Raw genomic sequence first — 17,016 nt, 5'->3', positions numbered from 1 at the left:
AAATAAGATGCTATGTCCTCAGCACCCAGCATGAATGAACGAATGATCTTGAAGAAGCAGCACTGAAGAAGGTCTTGCCCGCTTGGTCCCATTAGTCATCTTGCTTAGTTACCAGTTAACTGCCCTCCCTTGTGGCTCAGATGGTAAAGAATCTGCTTGCAATGCAGGAGACCTGGGTTTGATTCCTGGTTTGGGAAGATCCCTTGGAGAAGGAAATGGCTACTCACTCCAGTATTCTTGCCTGGGGAATCCCATGGACAGAGGAGCCTGGCGGGTTACAGTCCATGGGGTCACAAAGAGTCGGACATGACTAGGGACTCACACATACACACACACACACCCTCCTCTAGCCCAGAAGGCTTCGAGAGCCCTGTTTGCTCCCTGGGAGGGCAGAATCCAGTGCGGTCCCTAGTCTAATCCCTCTGTCTTCTCTCCTATAGAGCAGCGCTTCTCAACTGCCCCCAGGGAGCAATTCATAGTGGAGGCATTTTTGGTCATTAGCCCCTGGGAGGGGGCGCTTCTCGCTTTGAATGAGTAGACGCCAGAGATGCTGTTACAGATCTTGTGATGCATGGCACACACACCCCACCCACAGTGAAGGCTGATCCAGCCTGCGGTGTCAGTGGTGCCAAGACCAAGGAATTCTGCTGTATAGAAACCCTTGAAGCATCCAGCTCACGTGCCCTGGGCCTTCCTGCCTCCCTGTGTTTGCTTATGCTGGGCTCTCCCCTGGCAGGCTGTCTCCTCCCTACTCGTCTTCATGTATCAGTCTCTCGATTTACCCTCACGTGCCATCTTGTCCAAGAGTATCTGCCCAGCACCTCCAGGCAGAATTCCTATCTCCCTTCTCTCACACCAGCGCATTTTCTCAGCCTCTTTGGGACTCTGCATTTTCTGGCTAGCAGGCAACTCACTGATATTCTTGGCATAGTTGTCAGACTAGACCAAGTTCACAGAGGAGGACCTCTTCTTTGTTCCTCATGTGGAGCTCAGCACAGTGCTGGACACAGACATCTGCTCTTCCACCCCACACCTCCCTGCCTCCTCTGCCCATGGCAGACATAACTAGTTGCTCTTTCTTGCCAAGCCTAATTCAGACTCTACCTTAACACATTGCCCCAGGTAGACATCACTGATGGAATAAAGTTGGTACCCAACTTGAAACTTCCTCTTGGCTCCCTCCTGCCACCCTCACCCTGCCCATAAGCCCTCCCTATGCCTTCTGCGTTGGCCACTGTCTGAGAGTCTGTAGTAAAATGGGCAGGCAGAGGGGGTCATCTGGGGATGTTTTTTGGGGTGTGTGTGATTGACAAACCTTAAAGCAATCTCCTGCCTTTCTGCAGAACTGCCAGTTCTATCTGGACTTAGCACCCCCAGTTCCATGTAGCACCTCCAGTTCCAAGCAGCACCCCCAGTTCCATGCAGCGCCCCCTACTGAGAACCTCCTTGGATTCCCCCTGTTGCTGAGCTGTTCTGATCTTCTGGGACCCATACCCACTCTGTTTGTTTGTTTTTTTTCTTTAAAGAACATTGATTTACTTAAAAGAATTATTTATTTTAAATGGCTCTACTGGTCACATCATTGCGGCATGTGGGATCTTTTGTTGCGGCATGTGGGATCTAGTTCTCCAACCCAGGATAGAATCCCAGCCCCCTGCTTTGGGGGCACAGAGTCTTAGCCACTAGACCACCAGGGAAGTCCCTCCGGCTCCGTTTCTGAACTCCACTGACCCTCTGCTCTCCAACGAGGCTCCTCCTTCAAGCCTCAGCTTACAAAACCACCTCCTCTGCTTGGGTGTCTGTACTCTCCTAGCAGTCAGCGCTATTTTGTTCTGCTTCGTATGTGTTTAAAGCCCATATCCTGTTCTAGAAGGTAGAGAGCAAGTTTGCTGTTTACCTGTGTATTCTTAGTGCTAATATAGAGTCTGCCACGTTGGTGGGGTTCAGCAAACCTTTGAATGAAGGAGTAGGCAGATGAATGAAGGATCTGTACAGAAGCTCTACCTTCCTGCTCTGACCTCTCTCAGGTACCCGCTGAGCAGAGTTCAGCATCAGATGCCTGACTGTACTGGGATGGACTGTGCTTTCGGACAAGCCACGCATCGCATTGCAGAATCCCATAGAATCCTATCGTTTTGGGGCCAACAGGATGCTTTGAAAGGTCAGCTAGGGAAACTGAGGTGCAGAGAGGAGCAGGAACTTGGCGGGCATGATGTCGTGGCTCACTCCACCTCTTGGCAGATGTTTCTTCCTCCTGACCCTTTCTGTTGAGGGGCTGTCCATCCTGCTGGCCCCCCAGTGTGGCCTGGGGGCTGCCAGGGTGGTGGAGAAGTTTAGCGGGAAGCCTCATGGAATGCTGAGTGGGCCTGGTGAGCTTTATTCTACTGCAAGAGAAGCTGGGGCCTCATGCAGGCTGAGGTATAGCCTTCAAGCTCAGCGTGCGAGAGGGGATCCGCTGAGAGGTCTAGGCTGGTTCTCAGGACCCCCAGGCAGGGGCAGGACCCCCCTCCCCTCTCTGCCCAAAGCCCAAATAGCATCCCAGCCAACAGGGAGACTGTCTGCCGTAACAGTGAGGTGATGTCTGGTTTTTACTTGTGCATTGTAAGCAATGATTAATCTGGCTCCCAAACCAAAATATAGCCCGAGTTCTATTATAAACACGGGTCCTGTGGAGACCCGCCTGCTGAGCAGCCAGAGGCCCCTTGCAGATTTCTGTGGTCCCTGGAACTCCCCTGAAGCCTCTGCTCTCCCCTCGTCCCAGTCAGGCAGACATCACCCGTGGGGAAATCACTGTCCGTGGGTCCACCTTGCGGTCAGCGCCCGCCCTGTAATTGCTGGGGCCCTGGAGAAAGTAATGGTTTAGATTCTTGCAAGACCTGGGGCCCTGTCATTTGAAGCTATTTGACTGTCCCCAGCTTGGTAAACACTGTTAAGGTGCTTTCCAGGGAGCATAGGAACCCCCACCCCCACCCCAACCCCATGTCTTGGCTGTGTTCAGTCTCAGCGGCTCCCAGTCCGCTAAGAGAAACACAGGTTCTTGGCAGTGTTCAAGGCCCTTCCGGGCCCATGGTTTGGAAAAGACCTAGGAACTGTGGACAAAGCCCAGCGCCGAGGGGTCTGGCGTCGTGGGGAATGGTCTGGGGTTGGCCGTAACTTGCTAACTAGCCTTTGGCGAGTCCCTTTACATGTCTGAGCCTCGGTTTCTCATTGTATCCAGTGAAGGAAGCTGTGAAACTGATGGCTTAGGTCCCTTCCAACTCAGACAGTGAGTTCATGATGCTACAGTGATCCGCAAGCTCAGACCTGGGGAGGTGAGTCTGTAAGAGGGTCTTCCCCTTGGTGACCCCGTGACTCTTCCAGGTGAGCTCGGGTCTCAACAGTTAGGACTTAGGACTTCGAAGCCTGCTCTATGGCCTCTTTACCTCACTAAGCTTCATCAGTTTCCTCATCTGGCAAGTGCGTGTGGTAATCCCTGCCTCTCAGGGATGGTAGCAGGTTGTTGATGAGATGATGCGTCTAGGCCTTAGTGAGGGGCCAGGCATAGAGTGAGTCACCGTCCATGTCCCCGATGGTCATTCACTTCCTTTTCACTGCATCCTGAGTAGAAGATTTACTTGAAGAAGATTTACTTCTGGGATTTCACTGATAAGTCTGCCAAAGCATTGGTTTCTAGCTTCTTTGTGGCTGCAAGGAAGCCAAAGGAGCACGTGGCGCTCAGGGCTCCCTGGACCCCTCTCTCGCTTCTCTTGGGATTCTTGCTGCATTATTGCACAGGCTGAGTTTATTATTCCTGGGCTGAGTCACACAGCGTAGAGCTCGAGGCTCCACTCAGCTCTTCATGGGAAAAGGCTTTGCTTGTTTTTCCTCATCTGCCGGCTTCAAGTGGAGAAAGGATGATGGTCATGCATCCTGTCCGTGACACATGCTTGCTTAAAACCCTCCTGTGCTTTCCTGCCATCTCTCCACCTGGCATGCTCTGGTTTCCTGCTTCCTCTCTGACCACCTCGTCGCTCTGCCCCTCACCCCCCACTCATTCTGCCCCAGTCCCACGGGGCTCATTCTTGCTTGAGAGCATTCTCCCTCAGGGTTTCTGCCCCTATTGTTCCCTCTGCCTGGAAAGCCTTTCCCCAGAGAGCCAGCCTGTGTCCAGCTTCCCTGCCTGCCACGGTCACCACCCTGCCCATCGTGGCCCTGCTCTGGGTCCTCCGACTCTGCTCACTTTTCTCCATAGCACTAGTCGCTGCCACACATTATCCCTTTTTCAGAATTTCATTTTCGGTGATGATGCGAAAACACATCACGTGCATTTTCCCATCTGAGCCGTGTTCGTGTGTGTAGTCCAGCGGCATCGGGCATGTTCACATTGTTGCGCAGTCGATCTCCAGGACCTTTTCATCTTGCAAGACTGAGACTCTGCCCCCATGTGAGCAAATCCTTGAGACATTACGTTTTATATTTATTTGTTTTTATATCTATTTAATTAGACTGTAAATTCCGTTAAGGCAAAGGATCTTGTCTTCTTGTTCACCTAATGCGTAGAATGGGGCCGGAGCATGAAAGTGCAGCAAATGTTTGTTGAATGAATGAATGAAATATCAAGATCATGCTACTAACAGCAGCTGGTCTTTATGGGGCCCTTGAATGCAATGTGGTGCTAAGTCTTCACACATTATATCATACAGTCTATAATGCCAACCCCTGAGAACCCCATTTTGCAAGATGAAACCAGGGCTCAGAGAGGTGGCTCCAGGTCCTCCAGCCAGTAGGGAAGCAGGATAGGGATCCAGATTAATCTGAAACAAGCGATCTTAACCACTCTGCACGCTGGCTGCTGACTGTGGCCTCTGCGTCAGTTTGCCCACTGGGGAAGAATGGCATGCTGGCGGAATCTCACCCTGCCATGTTGCATCAACCTCATGGGCCCCAGGTCTGAGAGGCAATCACAACGCTGAGCAGTCTCGAGGCGTGAGTAGGTGCAAAAGGAATGCTCGTAAACTCCCCGGACCTCTTGGATCAGAGCGATGCTGTTCATGATTAAAGAGTGCCGCTTTCTGGGGGTCCTAGGGCGTGCCAAACGTGTGTGCCTGTGGGTGTTTGTGGAGGTGCATGAACTGTGCATGCCCAGGGGGGCTGCAAGGCTCTCCGTGTGGCCTCCGGTGTCAGAAGGACCCAGTGGTGAGCTTGAGCTGCTGTTCCTTAGTAATGGGCTCTGGACAAGTGACTTCCGTTCTTCAAGACTCGATTTTCTCCTCCGCAGGATGGAAATGATATAAACAACAGTGGGTAGAGGGGGTTCACAGGCAACGCGTGCGTGTGTGTGTGTGTGTGTGTGTGTGTGTGTGTGTGTAGTCTAGAGTCTTGTTAATCACCAGCCTGGGATATCCCTAGGGCTTCTACCTGCAATGCAGGAGACCCGAGTTCAATCCCTGGTTTGGGAAGATCCCTCAGACACGACTGAGCAATGACTAACACTCTGGGGGATCCCTAGAACTCCTAAGTTCTGGAACACCAGAAATGAAGGGTACTCAGAGTTCTAACTCCCTTATTTGACATCCAGAGAAGGGCAGTAACCCCTCCAGGGTTGCACAGTAAGTCAGAGATGGTCTGGACCCAGCACAGGGCTCCTGTGAGCCGGGGGATCTAATGGAGATCACCCCGTCTCCACCATACTGTCTGAAACAGAAGCCTCTGCTCCGTCTTGTTTCGCAACAGCTCAAAGCTTAGGGAAGTTTGCAGTCTGGGGTTTCCCTGCAAAGAGTTCCTTACACTCATGAAATGGTCCAAGTGGCTGTCTCCAGTGCCACCTGAAGGCACACGCTCATTTTGATTCTCTTGACCTGGAGACGTGGCCTTGGACCATGGGAATTAAACCATGGGGACAGGGCACATGGTTGGTACTGAAATGTCACCAGAGTCTTTCTCAGTCAATCTAGTGGCCTCTTTTCCCCTGGAATAGTGGCTGGAATCACTGGGAAGAAGTGGGGTAGCTATTTGGGGGTCACACAGTTGGTCAATATGTGTGAGATCTTTTCTGATAGGGGGTTAATGAGAAGGTTCTGACAGAAAAATCCCAGTATTGTATGGTGGGTGAGCACAGCCCAGACTTTAAGGTCCTCATCAGTCCACCCATCACTCAGACATCCCTCTAGCCCTGCTTCGGACATTCTTACCTTCTCTCTGGGTTTGGAAAGAAGGGTGGTGATAACAGCATCAGTCTCTCCCAGTTGCTGTATCCTAATTCAGCTTACAAGCCCTGCCCAAGGAGGGATCAATCCCGGCTGTCTTCTGGTCTAAGAACCATTGGTGACGGGGAGGAAACAGCAGGATGGCTGATATCTCCACTCGGGGAGCAGTTCTCAGACGTGTGCTAACATACATCCCTGCCGCAGCGCCTGCAGTGCTGCAGAGGCAGGCGGGAAGGCCGGGCCTCTGGGATCCCCGGACCCAGACGCGTCTTCCTAGACTCAAGTGGTTTCTTTCCCTCCACAGGGACAGAAGGGTTATCCTGGACCGACGGGGCACCCCGGAGAACAGGTGAGGGCTGCAGCCTCAGCCCCGCCCTCCTCGCCCTCCCTTGCTCCAGCCCCACTGCCTGTCCTTGGCCTCCACCCCACCCTGCCCGGTTCCACGAGTAAGCTCCAGAGCCAGGAGGCTCTGCCTCCCATCCCTCTGGGGCCCCCACCAGACCCCACCTCTCCCCCAGCCACATCTGCCTGAAAGGGCTGGAGTCCACGCCGGCCCAGTGCTGGCATGAGCCGCTGGACTCCGGTTAACGCCATGAATAGCTGGCCTGTTCCGGGCTATGTTAGGGGATATTATACATGCCGCCACGGGGTTTGCAGGAATTTTGGCTGCCCCAGCCCAAGTCAAACATCAGCTGCTGCCAGCGTGGGAGAGCCCAGCCAGGCCCCCTCAGTGCTTTATTCCTGTGCTGCAAGGACAGGGGGTTTTGTCCCTCCAAGCTGGTCAGACCGGTTTCTCAAAAGGGTGGGCTGGGAGAAGAGGGTGGGTTAGCAGGGGCGCCCAGCAGGCCAATGGCCTCCCCTTCCTCCCCTTTCGTCTCACATTCCTGCCCTTCTCTTTGTCCATTGTAAACCCCAGTCCCCCACCGCCCTCCAGACCTGGAGCTGGGCAGGGTCTCCCCTTTCCTTACGTTTCTTTTGTTCCTTTGCAGGGGCAGCCAGGACCCGAGGGTAGCCCAGGGGCCAAAGGTTACCCTGGCAGGCAGGTGCAGTATATGGCTTCTGGAAGCTCTGTGGCCGTGGTGGTGTGGAGCTGGCCACGGGTGCCCCCAGGCAGAGGGAGGCGGTGGGCTAGGGGCCCAGGAGCTATACCTACCAGGTGTGCCCGGAAAGAAAGGGCTGTTCAGGGGGCTGTGCTGAGAAGCCTTCTCTGAAGGCAGCAGAGCAAGGATACTCAGGAGGAAACAGAAGAAAGAGTAGTTCTGGGGTGTGAGGGCATGGCTCCAGAAGCTCTCCCAGCCGCCTGCTTGGGGCCCTGGGGTAGCTGGAGGCTCTGTTTGAAGCCCGGGAGTGTAACCCCACTCCTATCATACAGAGAGACAGGTGAAGCCAAAGGAGACAGGTCTTGGCCTGGGTTGTGGGCAGCAGCTAGGACATCTCCATATGCCCTTGCCCTTCTGTCTTTTGTGTTTCAGGGGCTGCCTGGACCTGTAGGAGACCCTGGGCCCAAAGGCAGCCGGGTAAGTGTGACTTGGCAAGTGCCGCCTGCCTGGGGGCCCGGGTGGGCATTTCCTGTCCCTCCAGCGGGCCTGATGGGCAATCGGGGCTGTAAAGCCTGCAGTGTCCACCCAGGGTCTTCTGGGAGAGCTGGGGCCTCGGTCTTCCCGCCTGAGTGCTCCAAAAGCAGAGGGACAGAGGATGGTTACGTGGCGGGGAACCCTGGAGCCAGCTTGGTCTCCACGGCCAGGCAGCTGGGCAGCACAGGTCGGCTGGAGCCTCAGCCACAGCCCATCTGCTATAATCACACATTTGCTTGCTGTGTCCCCCAGCAAGTCCAATCAGTAGGGAACCAAAGCTGGGGCCACTTTGTCTGTCCCTGGAGTCCTCTGAGGCCTCACTCTTGCACCTAGCTGAGGGCTGGGGTATCACCCTTTAGGGAGGGCAGTCCTGACCAATGAGTGAATGTTGGCCAGGCCTGGAGGCTAATGGAGCATCTCCTCTGCCCCTCCTTCAAGGCCCCTGAAACAAACCCTGAGTAGCCAGCAGGCTGTTTGCCCATCTTTCCCGTGGGAGGGATGTCCATTACTACCCCTGGCTTGGTTAGGGGGATGCTAGGAATTTGGAAGTAAATACTGCTGAGGTGGGCTCCCAGGTGGGTTGTGGGGCAATGGAGAAAGTTCTGGGTGAATTGAATGGGGGGTAAAATGGAGTTTAGAAGACTAAGAAGCAATCTAGTGGAATCCTGTCTTCTGTATACTAGGAAACTGGGCTCATGATGGGGCCCCAGTTCCCACAGCTTGCCTAAGGTGGGGCTAGGATTGAGGACCCAGGTATTTGGAGGGCTGGGCTGCCTGCCTCTTAAAGAATGCTCAGCAAGTGGGTCATAGAGTCCTCGGTCAGGCCAGGTCAGGTCAGGTATGACGTGTCCTTCGAGCCTGAGCCAAAGCTATTTATGGCTGCAGTCTCAGCCCGAATCCCTGGACCTGATGGGCGGATGTTAGGAGAGCGGCTGGGAGGTGGGAAAGTTCCCCAGGACGTGTTGATGATGTCAGTGATGATGATGATGGTGATGGGGGCGGGGCAGTGATAGACAGGGGCTGAGGAGGCTCCTGTCCTAGGAGCTGGGCCCCTCCTCCTTCCCTTTATCCAACTGTTCCCATGAACTCTGGCCCCAGAGGGGCCTCCTGAACTGAGGGAGAAGGGCTTCCTGGTTCAGCCCCAGGTCTCTGATCTACCAGGAGGACCGGAGGAGCAAGGCAGGCTAATGACATCTGGGGCTGCTTGCCGTTTGCCTTGCTGTGGCATCTAGAGGCCGCGCGTGCAGGGGATTGCTGGTCTGACCCTGGCACACCCATTTTCAAGGCCACAGGGCCCTGAGCAGCCTGGGTGAGCCAGGGCCGCTCAGGCTGCCCGCCCAATCCTGCCATCACCGGCCTTATGTTTATGAAGTAGGCAGAGCACAGACTTGGGGGCAGGGCAGCTGGTTTGGAGACCTACCCTGCCATTAACCAGCTGTGGGAGCTTGGGCACATCTCTGGACCTCTCTGAGCCCATCACTGCAAATCTGGGATATAAGCCCTTCTAGGAATGATCAGTAAATATCATTTGTTAAGATGATGCTGAGAAAGGGGCCTCGTGACCTCTTCTAGGGATGGAGAAATGCTTGTGAGCCTGCACTGGTTGCTTGTTTATGGGAGGCAGTGTGGCGAAGTGGTTAGAGGGGCCCTGGCCCTGGGAGTCAGATGACCTCAATTCAAATACCACATTCTGCTACGTGTGACCCTGGGCAAGTCACTTAGCCTCTCTGGGCCTAAATGACCTCACCTCTACAGGAGGCTGACTACTAATGCCTACTTCCTGAGGGTGTGGAGAGGGCACAGTAGACGCCTTAAATGCCTGCAGAGCTCGGAGAGGTGGGTCTGGCACATGCTTTGTGCTCAGTAAATGTTAGCTTATGTTGTTCCGTTGCCCAGTCGTGTCCGACTCTGTGACCCCAGGGACTATAGCACGCCAGGCTTCCGTGTCCTTCAACATCTCCCTGAGTTTGCTCAGACTCATGTCCATGTAATCAGTGAAGTCATCTCACAAACATCTAGAGAGTACAGATATGATAGGAACCCTGGGCTAGGTTCCTGCTCTGGAGAGGTTCCCTGGCTAATGAGGCCATGAAACGTGGAGAAAGAGAATGAAGCTACAGAAGAGAAAGTGGTGAATCTATTAAGTGGGGCACAGATAGGGGCTTTCTTGGTGGCTCAGTGGCTAAGAATCCACGTGCAATGCAGGAGTCACGAGAGATGCAGGTTCAGTCCCTGGGTTGGGAAGATTTCCAGGAGGAGGAAATGATAACGCACTCTAGTATTCTTAGCACGCATGCAGGGCGTATAAATAGGGGACCGGGGAGAGGGGAGGAGGTTGCTTCTGGTTGGAGGCATCAGGGATGCTAGCCAGAGGAGAGAACCTCCGAGCTGGGCTTGAAAGCATTGGTTCTGCAGTTGTGGGGGTGGGAAGGGCATGCCTGGTGGAGGGCATGGCATGGAGAGAGGCTGGAGGGCAGACGATCCAGACTCCACCCCTGACTCTCTGTGCCGCTTTCTCTCCAGAGCCTGGGTCTTCTTTTTCGGCGAGGAGGAGGATGGGCCATCTGCAGGGTCCTGGGGAGGGCTGAACTCAGCGGCACATGTGCTTGGCAGGATGCCAGCACACCAGGGTGGTAGCAGCTGTCACTGCCGGCCACCCTCAGGCCATCTAGGGTGATGCGAGCCCCACGTGCACAGCCTTGGAGGCCTAGAAGGAGGCATTGCAGGAGCCGCGAGTGCCCGCCAGCCTCCCTGGGAGGGTGGGTAGGGCTTGGTGCCACCCCAGCATCTAACCCGGCAGAGAGCTTCCTTCCAGCAGGTTAAGGAGCCCTCGGCATGGGGCGGGCCTTCCCCTGCGAGTGCCCGCGCCCTTCCCTGGCGTGAGGGTATGTGCCTTTGGACTACATCGTGGAAGCCAGCACCATGCAGTCCATGGGCATATACACTTGCCTCAAGGCCTATGTCATCGTGGAACCACTGGAGCCGCCGCTGCCGCCAGCGAGGAAGAGGAGCCAGGCGCCAGAGCGCAGCGAGGGGGGTCTGGGCCGGGCCGGGCCAGGACGGGCAAGCCACAGCCCACCAGCCAGCCCTTCTGACCTCCCCTCTGCTCTTTTCCTAGGGCTACATTGGGCTCCCGGGGCTCTTCGGCCTGCCAGGGTCCGATGGAGAGCGAGTGAGTATGCCTTCTCGATTTATCTCTCACCCACCCACTTCCTCTGCCATGGGCTGGAAAAGTTCTAGAATCCCTCCTTGAGGAGGTGCCTCAGAGTTGAACAGGCCATCCACTGAGGGTGAAGTCGAGGCAGATGCCTTCCAGACACAGAGAAGAGCATGTGCAAAGTCAGGGACGGAAGCTTACTTGGCGAGTTTAACAGCACAAAGCTCTGAGTGCAAGGCAGGAATGCGGATGGGAGACGGGCTGGAGGGGGCCCCTGGGCACAGCTATACGGCCCCCAGGAACTGAGATCAGGAGAGGGACTATTCCGAGAGCTTGAGGAGCTCCTGAAGGGCTTTCAGCAAATGAGAAATGGGCTTATTTCAAATTTCCAATCAATATGGCCCATGGACCAGATCCCACCAGGCACGAGTTATGTGAAGCTTTCCTGAACACACCACGCTCGTTTGTGTATGTGTCTGGGGCTGCTGGAGTTTCCAGGACAGCGGTGGTGCGCCCCACCTGCCTCTGGACCGGCTCTGTCCCCTCTCCACCTGAGCCCACATTTGGAGACTCAACTGTAATCTCATCAATAAGCTGGTGAAACAGAATCGCAGGGAAACAGCGGGAGCATTTATTATCGCTGAGTACCAGAGTCCTGGGTGCTTTCCTTAGGAATCTGCCAGCTCAGGTCCTTGCAGGCCCCCACTCTGAGGACCTGCATTTAAGGACCATCCATCCAACATGCACATCACCGGTGCCTGTTGTCTTTGTGGACTGGATGCCAGGCTTACTGTGACTTCCTCTTGTGGGTGGAGGCGAGGCTGGTTGGAGCAACGCTGTTAGTCTCCTGCTGGAATCCTGTCCTGATCTCTTCCCCGTTTCCTTCTACAGGGTCTGCCTGGCGTTCCTGGCAAGAGGGGCAAGATGGGTAGGCCGGTAAAGATTTTCCGTGTCTATTACGCAGATTCTATGGGTGAACCTGACCTCCCACTGGCCATGTGGCCCCGTCCACCCATGGCCTGGGCATTCTTCGCTTCTCTCTGCTCCGCCCTGCTCTGCTTTGAGTGTGTGGGCAGGCATGGGGGGCTGTCTGGGCCTCGGGGGCTGCTGCCAGAACACTTGAGTGGCTGCTGCGCAGCTGGGGCTGGGGGCTCCTGAGGACTCTGGGCCCTTCTGGGATGCGCTTCTCAGCACGTCCAGCAGTTGTCCTGCAAGGCGCTTCTGTGTCCGGGGGCTTCTGTTGTCTGGGTCGTGAGTGTCCATGCTGGGGGCCTTGTCTAGACCGGGTGTCTGTGCTCCTGTGTCTGAGAATACTCAGCCTCTGTGTTGTCCTAGCGTCACCTGTTTCACTGCTACACACGCAAGGCCAGAGGGCCCTGGGGTGTCGGGCAGGCCCACTGGAGACGTGACCACAAGACGGGCTCAGCAGGAACCCCAGTTCACCAGCTCTGACCCTGATTGTCCATTGTAGAAGGAAATTATTTCTCCCTTTGTTTGGGCATCTGTGGGGCAGGAAGAAAAATCCAAGGCCCAGAAAGCTCAAGTAACTTGCCCCAAGTTTCACAACAGAGCCAGGATACTAACTCAGTCCTTGTCCAGGGCCTCTGATCTCAGTGTTGGCTCAAGTTCACTAGTTGGCAATAATGCTGCGGAAGTGGATTCCTAGAATCTTCGGCTTGGGGGAAAGTCATTCATTCCAACGATCTCATTTTTCACAAGGGGAAACTGAGGCTCTGAGAATCAGGGTGATACATCCAGGGTCCCATTGTCAGGTCGAAGGAGACCCAGGATTGTAACTGAAGCATCTTTCTTTCAGGCCTGGCCCCTGCTGGTGGCTTAAGGCTCTCTGCTGCTGCCCCACAGGTTAACTCCTGGGCTTGGAACCATCTTCATCTCTGGGTCTGGGCCTTCCTTTGTGGTTGATGGAGAAGGGATAGTGGGGGAGTTAGAAGGTGAGAGGCAGCTGCAAGGGAGCCAGGAACACTCAAGGGTGCCCAGAAAGGGGGTTGACTGTGATTCTGTGGTTGACATGCGTGTTCATGACACCTTACCTGTTATAGTATAGGGATCTGGGCCCTCTGGGGGCCAAGTCGGGGGGTGGGGTTCAGAGAAGAGAGACATTCAGGTCCTGACCTCACAGAACTGACAGAAGGGGTACCTCACCCTCAGACGTAGACCATTCTGCGGCTGACAGTTCCTTTGTGCCTGAGGGCTAATTGTTGTTGTTCAGTCGCTCAGTCCTGTCGAACTCCTTGCGACCCCGTGGACTGCAGCACATCAGGCTTCCCTGTCCTTCACCATCTCCCTGAGTTTGCTCAAACCCATGTCCGTTGAGTCGGTGATGCCATCCAACCATCTCATCCTCTGTCCTCCTTCTCCTGCCCTCAGTCTTTCCCGGCATCAGGGTCTTTTCCAATGAGTTGGCTCTTCACATCATGTAGCCAAGTATTAAAGCTTCAGCTTCAGCATTAGTCCTTCCAGTGACTATTCAGGGTTGATTTCCTTTAGGACGGACTGGTGGGATCTCTTTGCTGTCCAAGGGACTCTCAAGAGTCTTTCCCAACACCACAGTTCAAAAGCATCAATTCTTCGGCACTCAGGTTTCTTTATAGTCCAACTCTCACATCCATACATGACTACTAGAAAAACCATAGCATTGACTACATGGATCTTTGTCAGCAAAGTAATGTCTCTGCTTTTTAATATGCTCTCTAGCTTTGTCATAGCTTTTCTTCCATGGAGCAAACATCTTTTAATTTTGTGGCTGCTGAGGGGAAGAGCATTCCAGGTTGAGGGAAGAGCAGGTGCAAAGGCCCTGGGGCAAGAGTACTACTGGGTCTGAACTGCAGTTTTCTCATCTGAAAAATGGGGATAATAGCTTCTAGCTCATGGGGTCATTGTGCTTGTCACATAGTAAAAACTCAATAGATAGTAGCAGTAATTGTTTCTATTTGTGGTTTTGTGGGTGACTGAGGATTCCTCTGGGCTGTGTGAATTTAAGCCAATGGCTTTAGCTCTCTGGGTCTGTTTAAAGTCTCAGTCACAGAGTGGGAGCAGTTGTTGGCTCAGGCAGAATGACTCAATGCAGCCCTGGAAATCACCTGCCAAGGCAGGAGACACAGGAGACGCGGGTTCAATCCCTGGGTCAGGAGAGCCCCTGGACTTGGAAATGGCCGCTCACTCCAGTATTCTTGCCTGGAAAATTCCATGGACAGGGGAGCCTGGTGGGCTACAGTCTATGGGGTCGCAAAGAGTCAGACGTGACTACGTAACCGAGCACACACTCCTGGAGGCCCTGCTACCTGCGTGGCATTTGAACACTACATGTGGTTCTCATACTGACTCACTGAGGTAAGGCTGATTATCTATTTTCCAGGCAAGGAAACCGAGGCTTCAAAGCCACGCACCCAGAGACCCTCTGAGGCCTTGCCACACTTCAACCCCTGTAACAGACAACTCATTTCTGTCTGTTCGCTCCATGTTTTTGTGCCTTTAACTCCCTCAGATTCCACCCTGCCCTCCAAAATGCGTGTTCCCTGGCACTGGGGTGTCAGGCATGGGTGCGAGGAACCACCCCCATTCCACCAGGGAGTCCTATGGCCACGCAATACCCCAGAGGGCCGTGAACGTCTGCTTGACCCCGGTCCAGTCATCTTGGCCAGCACGTGGGCAGGGTCTGCCTCGGAGTGATTTAATATGTATGGAACAGACTTTAAATCCCGGAGTCCCTCGGGCTTTGTGTGTGCCTTTGCCTTGCCTCCCTGTCTGCTGCACCCTTGGCCCACACACTCCTCGCCTGGTCTTTAAGGCTATCCCCCTGTTACGTGCTCCTAAGCCCCTGATCTGTCTGATGGGGGTTGGGGGCTCCTTCTGTGAATGGGTTTTCTTCTGGTCAAAAGCTTTGGGCCAGACGATTTCTAGGCACTTATTACCAAGAGGAAATGTCAGGAGAATGAGCTGAATCCCTTCATGCCAGATCGCAGCTGGCCTCATTTCTGGCAGGGCTGGCAATGATTTTGCTGTGGTCCGTTTCTCTCCAGCAAGCAAAATCTCAGGCCCATGCATACGGCCTGCTCAGCATCAGGAGGCTGAGTGGGAATCTTCTGCGGATGGGAGCTGTGAAACACAGCAGAGGTCAGAGCACATCAGAGCTGCAGGAACCCTAGTGATGAGCTGGCCCCGCCTCTTGGTCAGATGCATGAGTAGACATAGCTCAGAGAGGCCAGTAGACTCGCCCAAGGTCACACAGCACAGTGGTGGCAGAACTGGGACTTGAACCCAGGACCCTTGCGTGCTCAGGCAGGGTGCTCTCCCCGTCACCCCTCTCCTCTCTATGTTCCCATCTTCAGCCTCCAAGAGAAAACTTACTCCACATCTCTCATCTCACATCGCCTGTGTTGTGGTTTCCCGAGGAGAGGTCCAGATATGAGATGTTACAAGCTTGGCTGGAGTTGAAGAGGTTTCTCCTGGGCTGTTAGGCGCGTGATGCAGTGACACAGCTGGGGACGGAGCCACACTTTGCAGTCTCTCACGGGGCCTAGGAAGATGCCACAGTGAATCCTCTTGTCCTGCACTCTGGCTTCACTGTCGAGCCCGCTGGAATGCCTGGCAAGACCAGCCCCTGCTCACAGCTTCTCTCGTGGCTTCTGGCCAGACCTGCCAGGGCTGGTCTTGTGTAGCGAGTCAGGCAGGCAGACCCTAAAGCTTAGAGCTGGAAAGGTCCAGCCTTGGCTCCGGTTCCCTCCGTGTGTGGCTTAGGGACAGCTGGGACTCGTCCAAGGCCACATGCCTGTCTGGGGCAGGACAGGGCTTCTCACATAGTTCAGTTTTGGCTTCAAGCTCTTTCTCAGCCTGAGGGCAGCAGGGAGCAAAGTAGTTTCCAAATGGAGAAACTGAGGACAAAACCGATGAAGGTTCTAAGCGGTGGTGTTGCTGTGAGCTGGGGGTATGATCCCTAGGTTCCAAAACTGGAACTGGAACTGTCCCCAGGGCTGTTAGCAACCCTCTAATCCTGCTGAGAACTCTCCCTGCCTCTCTCCTTCTTCCTCCCCGCGGTGACTCCTTGTGGGTGGATTCCTGGGTAGATATCAGAAGGCAGGGTGAAGACATGCTCAGTGTCGTGAGAAAAAGGTGCTGGGATCTTAAGGAGTCTTTCCCTGTAGGAGCACTTGGAGGGCACGCATCTTCTGGAAAAGAATACAGGCTGTTGTCAACCTGTGCAGGAACTTCTCGACTTTAGCAAATGTAAACCCTGTAAAGAGGGCTCCAAGTTTCTCCTGCAGGCTTTTCCTTAAGGTTATCATGAATTCCATTGTTAGCACCTAACCAGCGTGTGATGGCATTTTAGAATTTACCGGAGGCTAAGGCCTAATGTTACCAGAGGCTGGATTGCAAATATCTCACTTCTTCCTTAGCACGGGGAAAGCTGGGCAGGTGAGTTGTCAGGTGGGTGGGGCAGGACTGACCATCTAGCAGGCCAGAGAGCTGAGTCTTCAAGATGTAGCAGGACTTCTGATCCTGGAGACTGCAATCCCCTCCCCGACGTCTCACCTTCTGGAGCAGGCCGTCAGTGTAGACACTGGCTGGAGGGAGGGGGTGGAAAAGATGGCCCTCGGAAGCCTCCTTAGCCCCTGGCATCCTGCCACAGATGTGGTTATGAGAATTGTCCCTGTTTAGGTGTCTGTTGCTCTGAATTGCCGTAGCCAAGAGACAATGTGGAGTCTCGCCCTTGATCCTGGTTCTGTCTCCTCCTGGGCCTTGTTCTGCCCAAAGTATGAGGCATTCAGTTCCCCAGGGGGGCCTGACCTGGGGAAGTGGGGAGACCACGTGGCTGGGGCCCGGCAGGGCGCCGAGCTCATTCCTTGGGCCTCGGGCCAGCTTGCTGTAGCCGGGAGCTCGGGCCTGCGGAGGAAGGTCCCGCCATCGGCCAGGCTGTTAGTATGTGCTGTGCACGGGCGGGCACGGCCAGACAGGGAGAAGCAAGGAGGGTGGAGGTGGTGGTGTGTGTTCCGCTCCACCGCCACCTCTCTGGGACCCCTTGGATCAAGCATCAGGGCCCTGGGCAAGTGTAGGAACTGGGATGTGTTGCTCAGCAGTGGAG

General features: G+C 54.6%; 1 protein-coding gene across 4 annotated transcripts in view; it reads left to right on the top strand.

Moving 5' to 3' along the window:
* The window catches only part of COL27A1 (collagen type XXVII alpha 1 chain), a 151,306-nt gene that overhangs the window by 42,064 nt on the left and 92,226 nt on the right, over nucleotides 1-17,016 (top strand). For all 4 annotated transcript variants that reach the window (XM_069573854.1, XM_069573855.1, XM_069573853.1 and 1 more), the window contains 5 exons: nucleotides 6,490-6,534; nucleotides 7,175-7,228; nucleotides 7,658-7,702; nucleotides 10,878-10,931; nucleotides 11,808-11,852. In XM_069573854.1, coding sequence (XP_069429955.1) covers nucleotides 6,490-6,534; nucleotides 7,175-7,228; nucleotides 7,658-7,702; nucleotides 10,878-10,931; nucleotides 11,808-11,852 — 243 coding nt within the window. The remainder of the gene's footprint in view (nucleotides 1-6,489; nucleotides 6,535-7,174; nucleotides 7,229-7,657; nucleotides 7,703-10,877; nucleotides 10,932-11,807; nucleotides 11,853-17,016) is intronic.

This window comes from Ovis canadensis, chromosome 2, assembly GCF_042477335.2.
Source record: "Ovis canadensis isolate MfBH-ARS-UI-01 breed Bighorn chromosome 2, ARS-UI_OviCan_v2, whole genome shotgun sequence".
NCBI lineage: Eukaryota > Metazoa > Chordata > Mammalia > Artiodactyla > Bovidae > Ovis > Ovis canadensis.
This window is presented reverse-complemented; position numbering and strand designations above follow the sequence as displayed.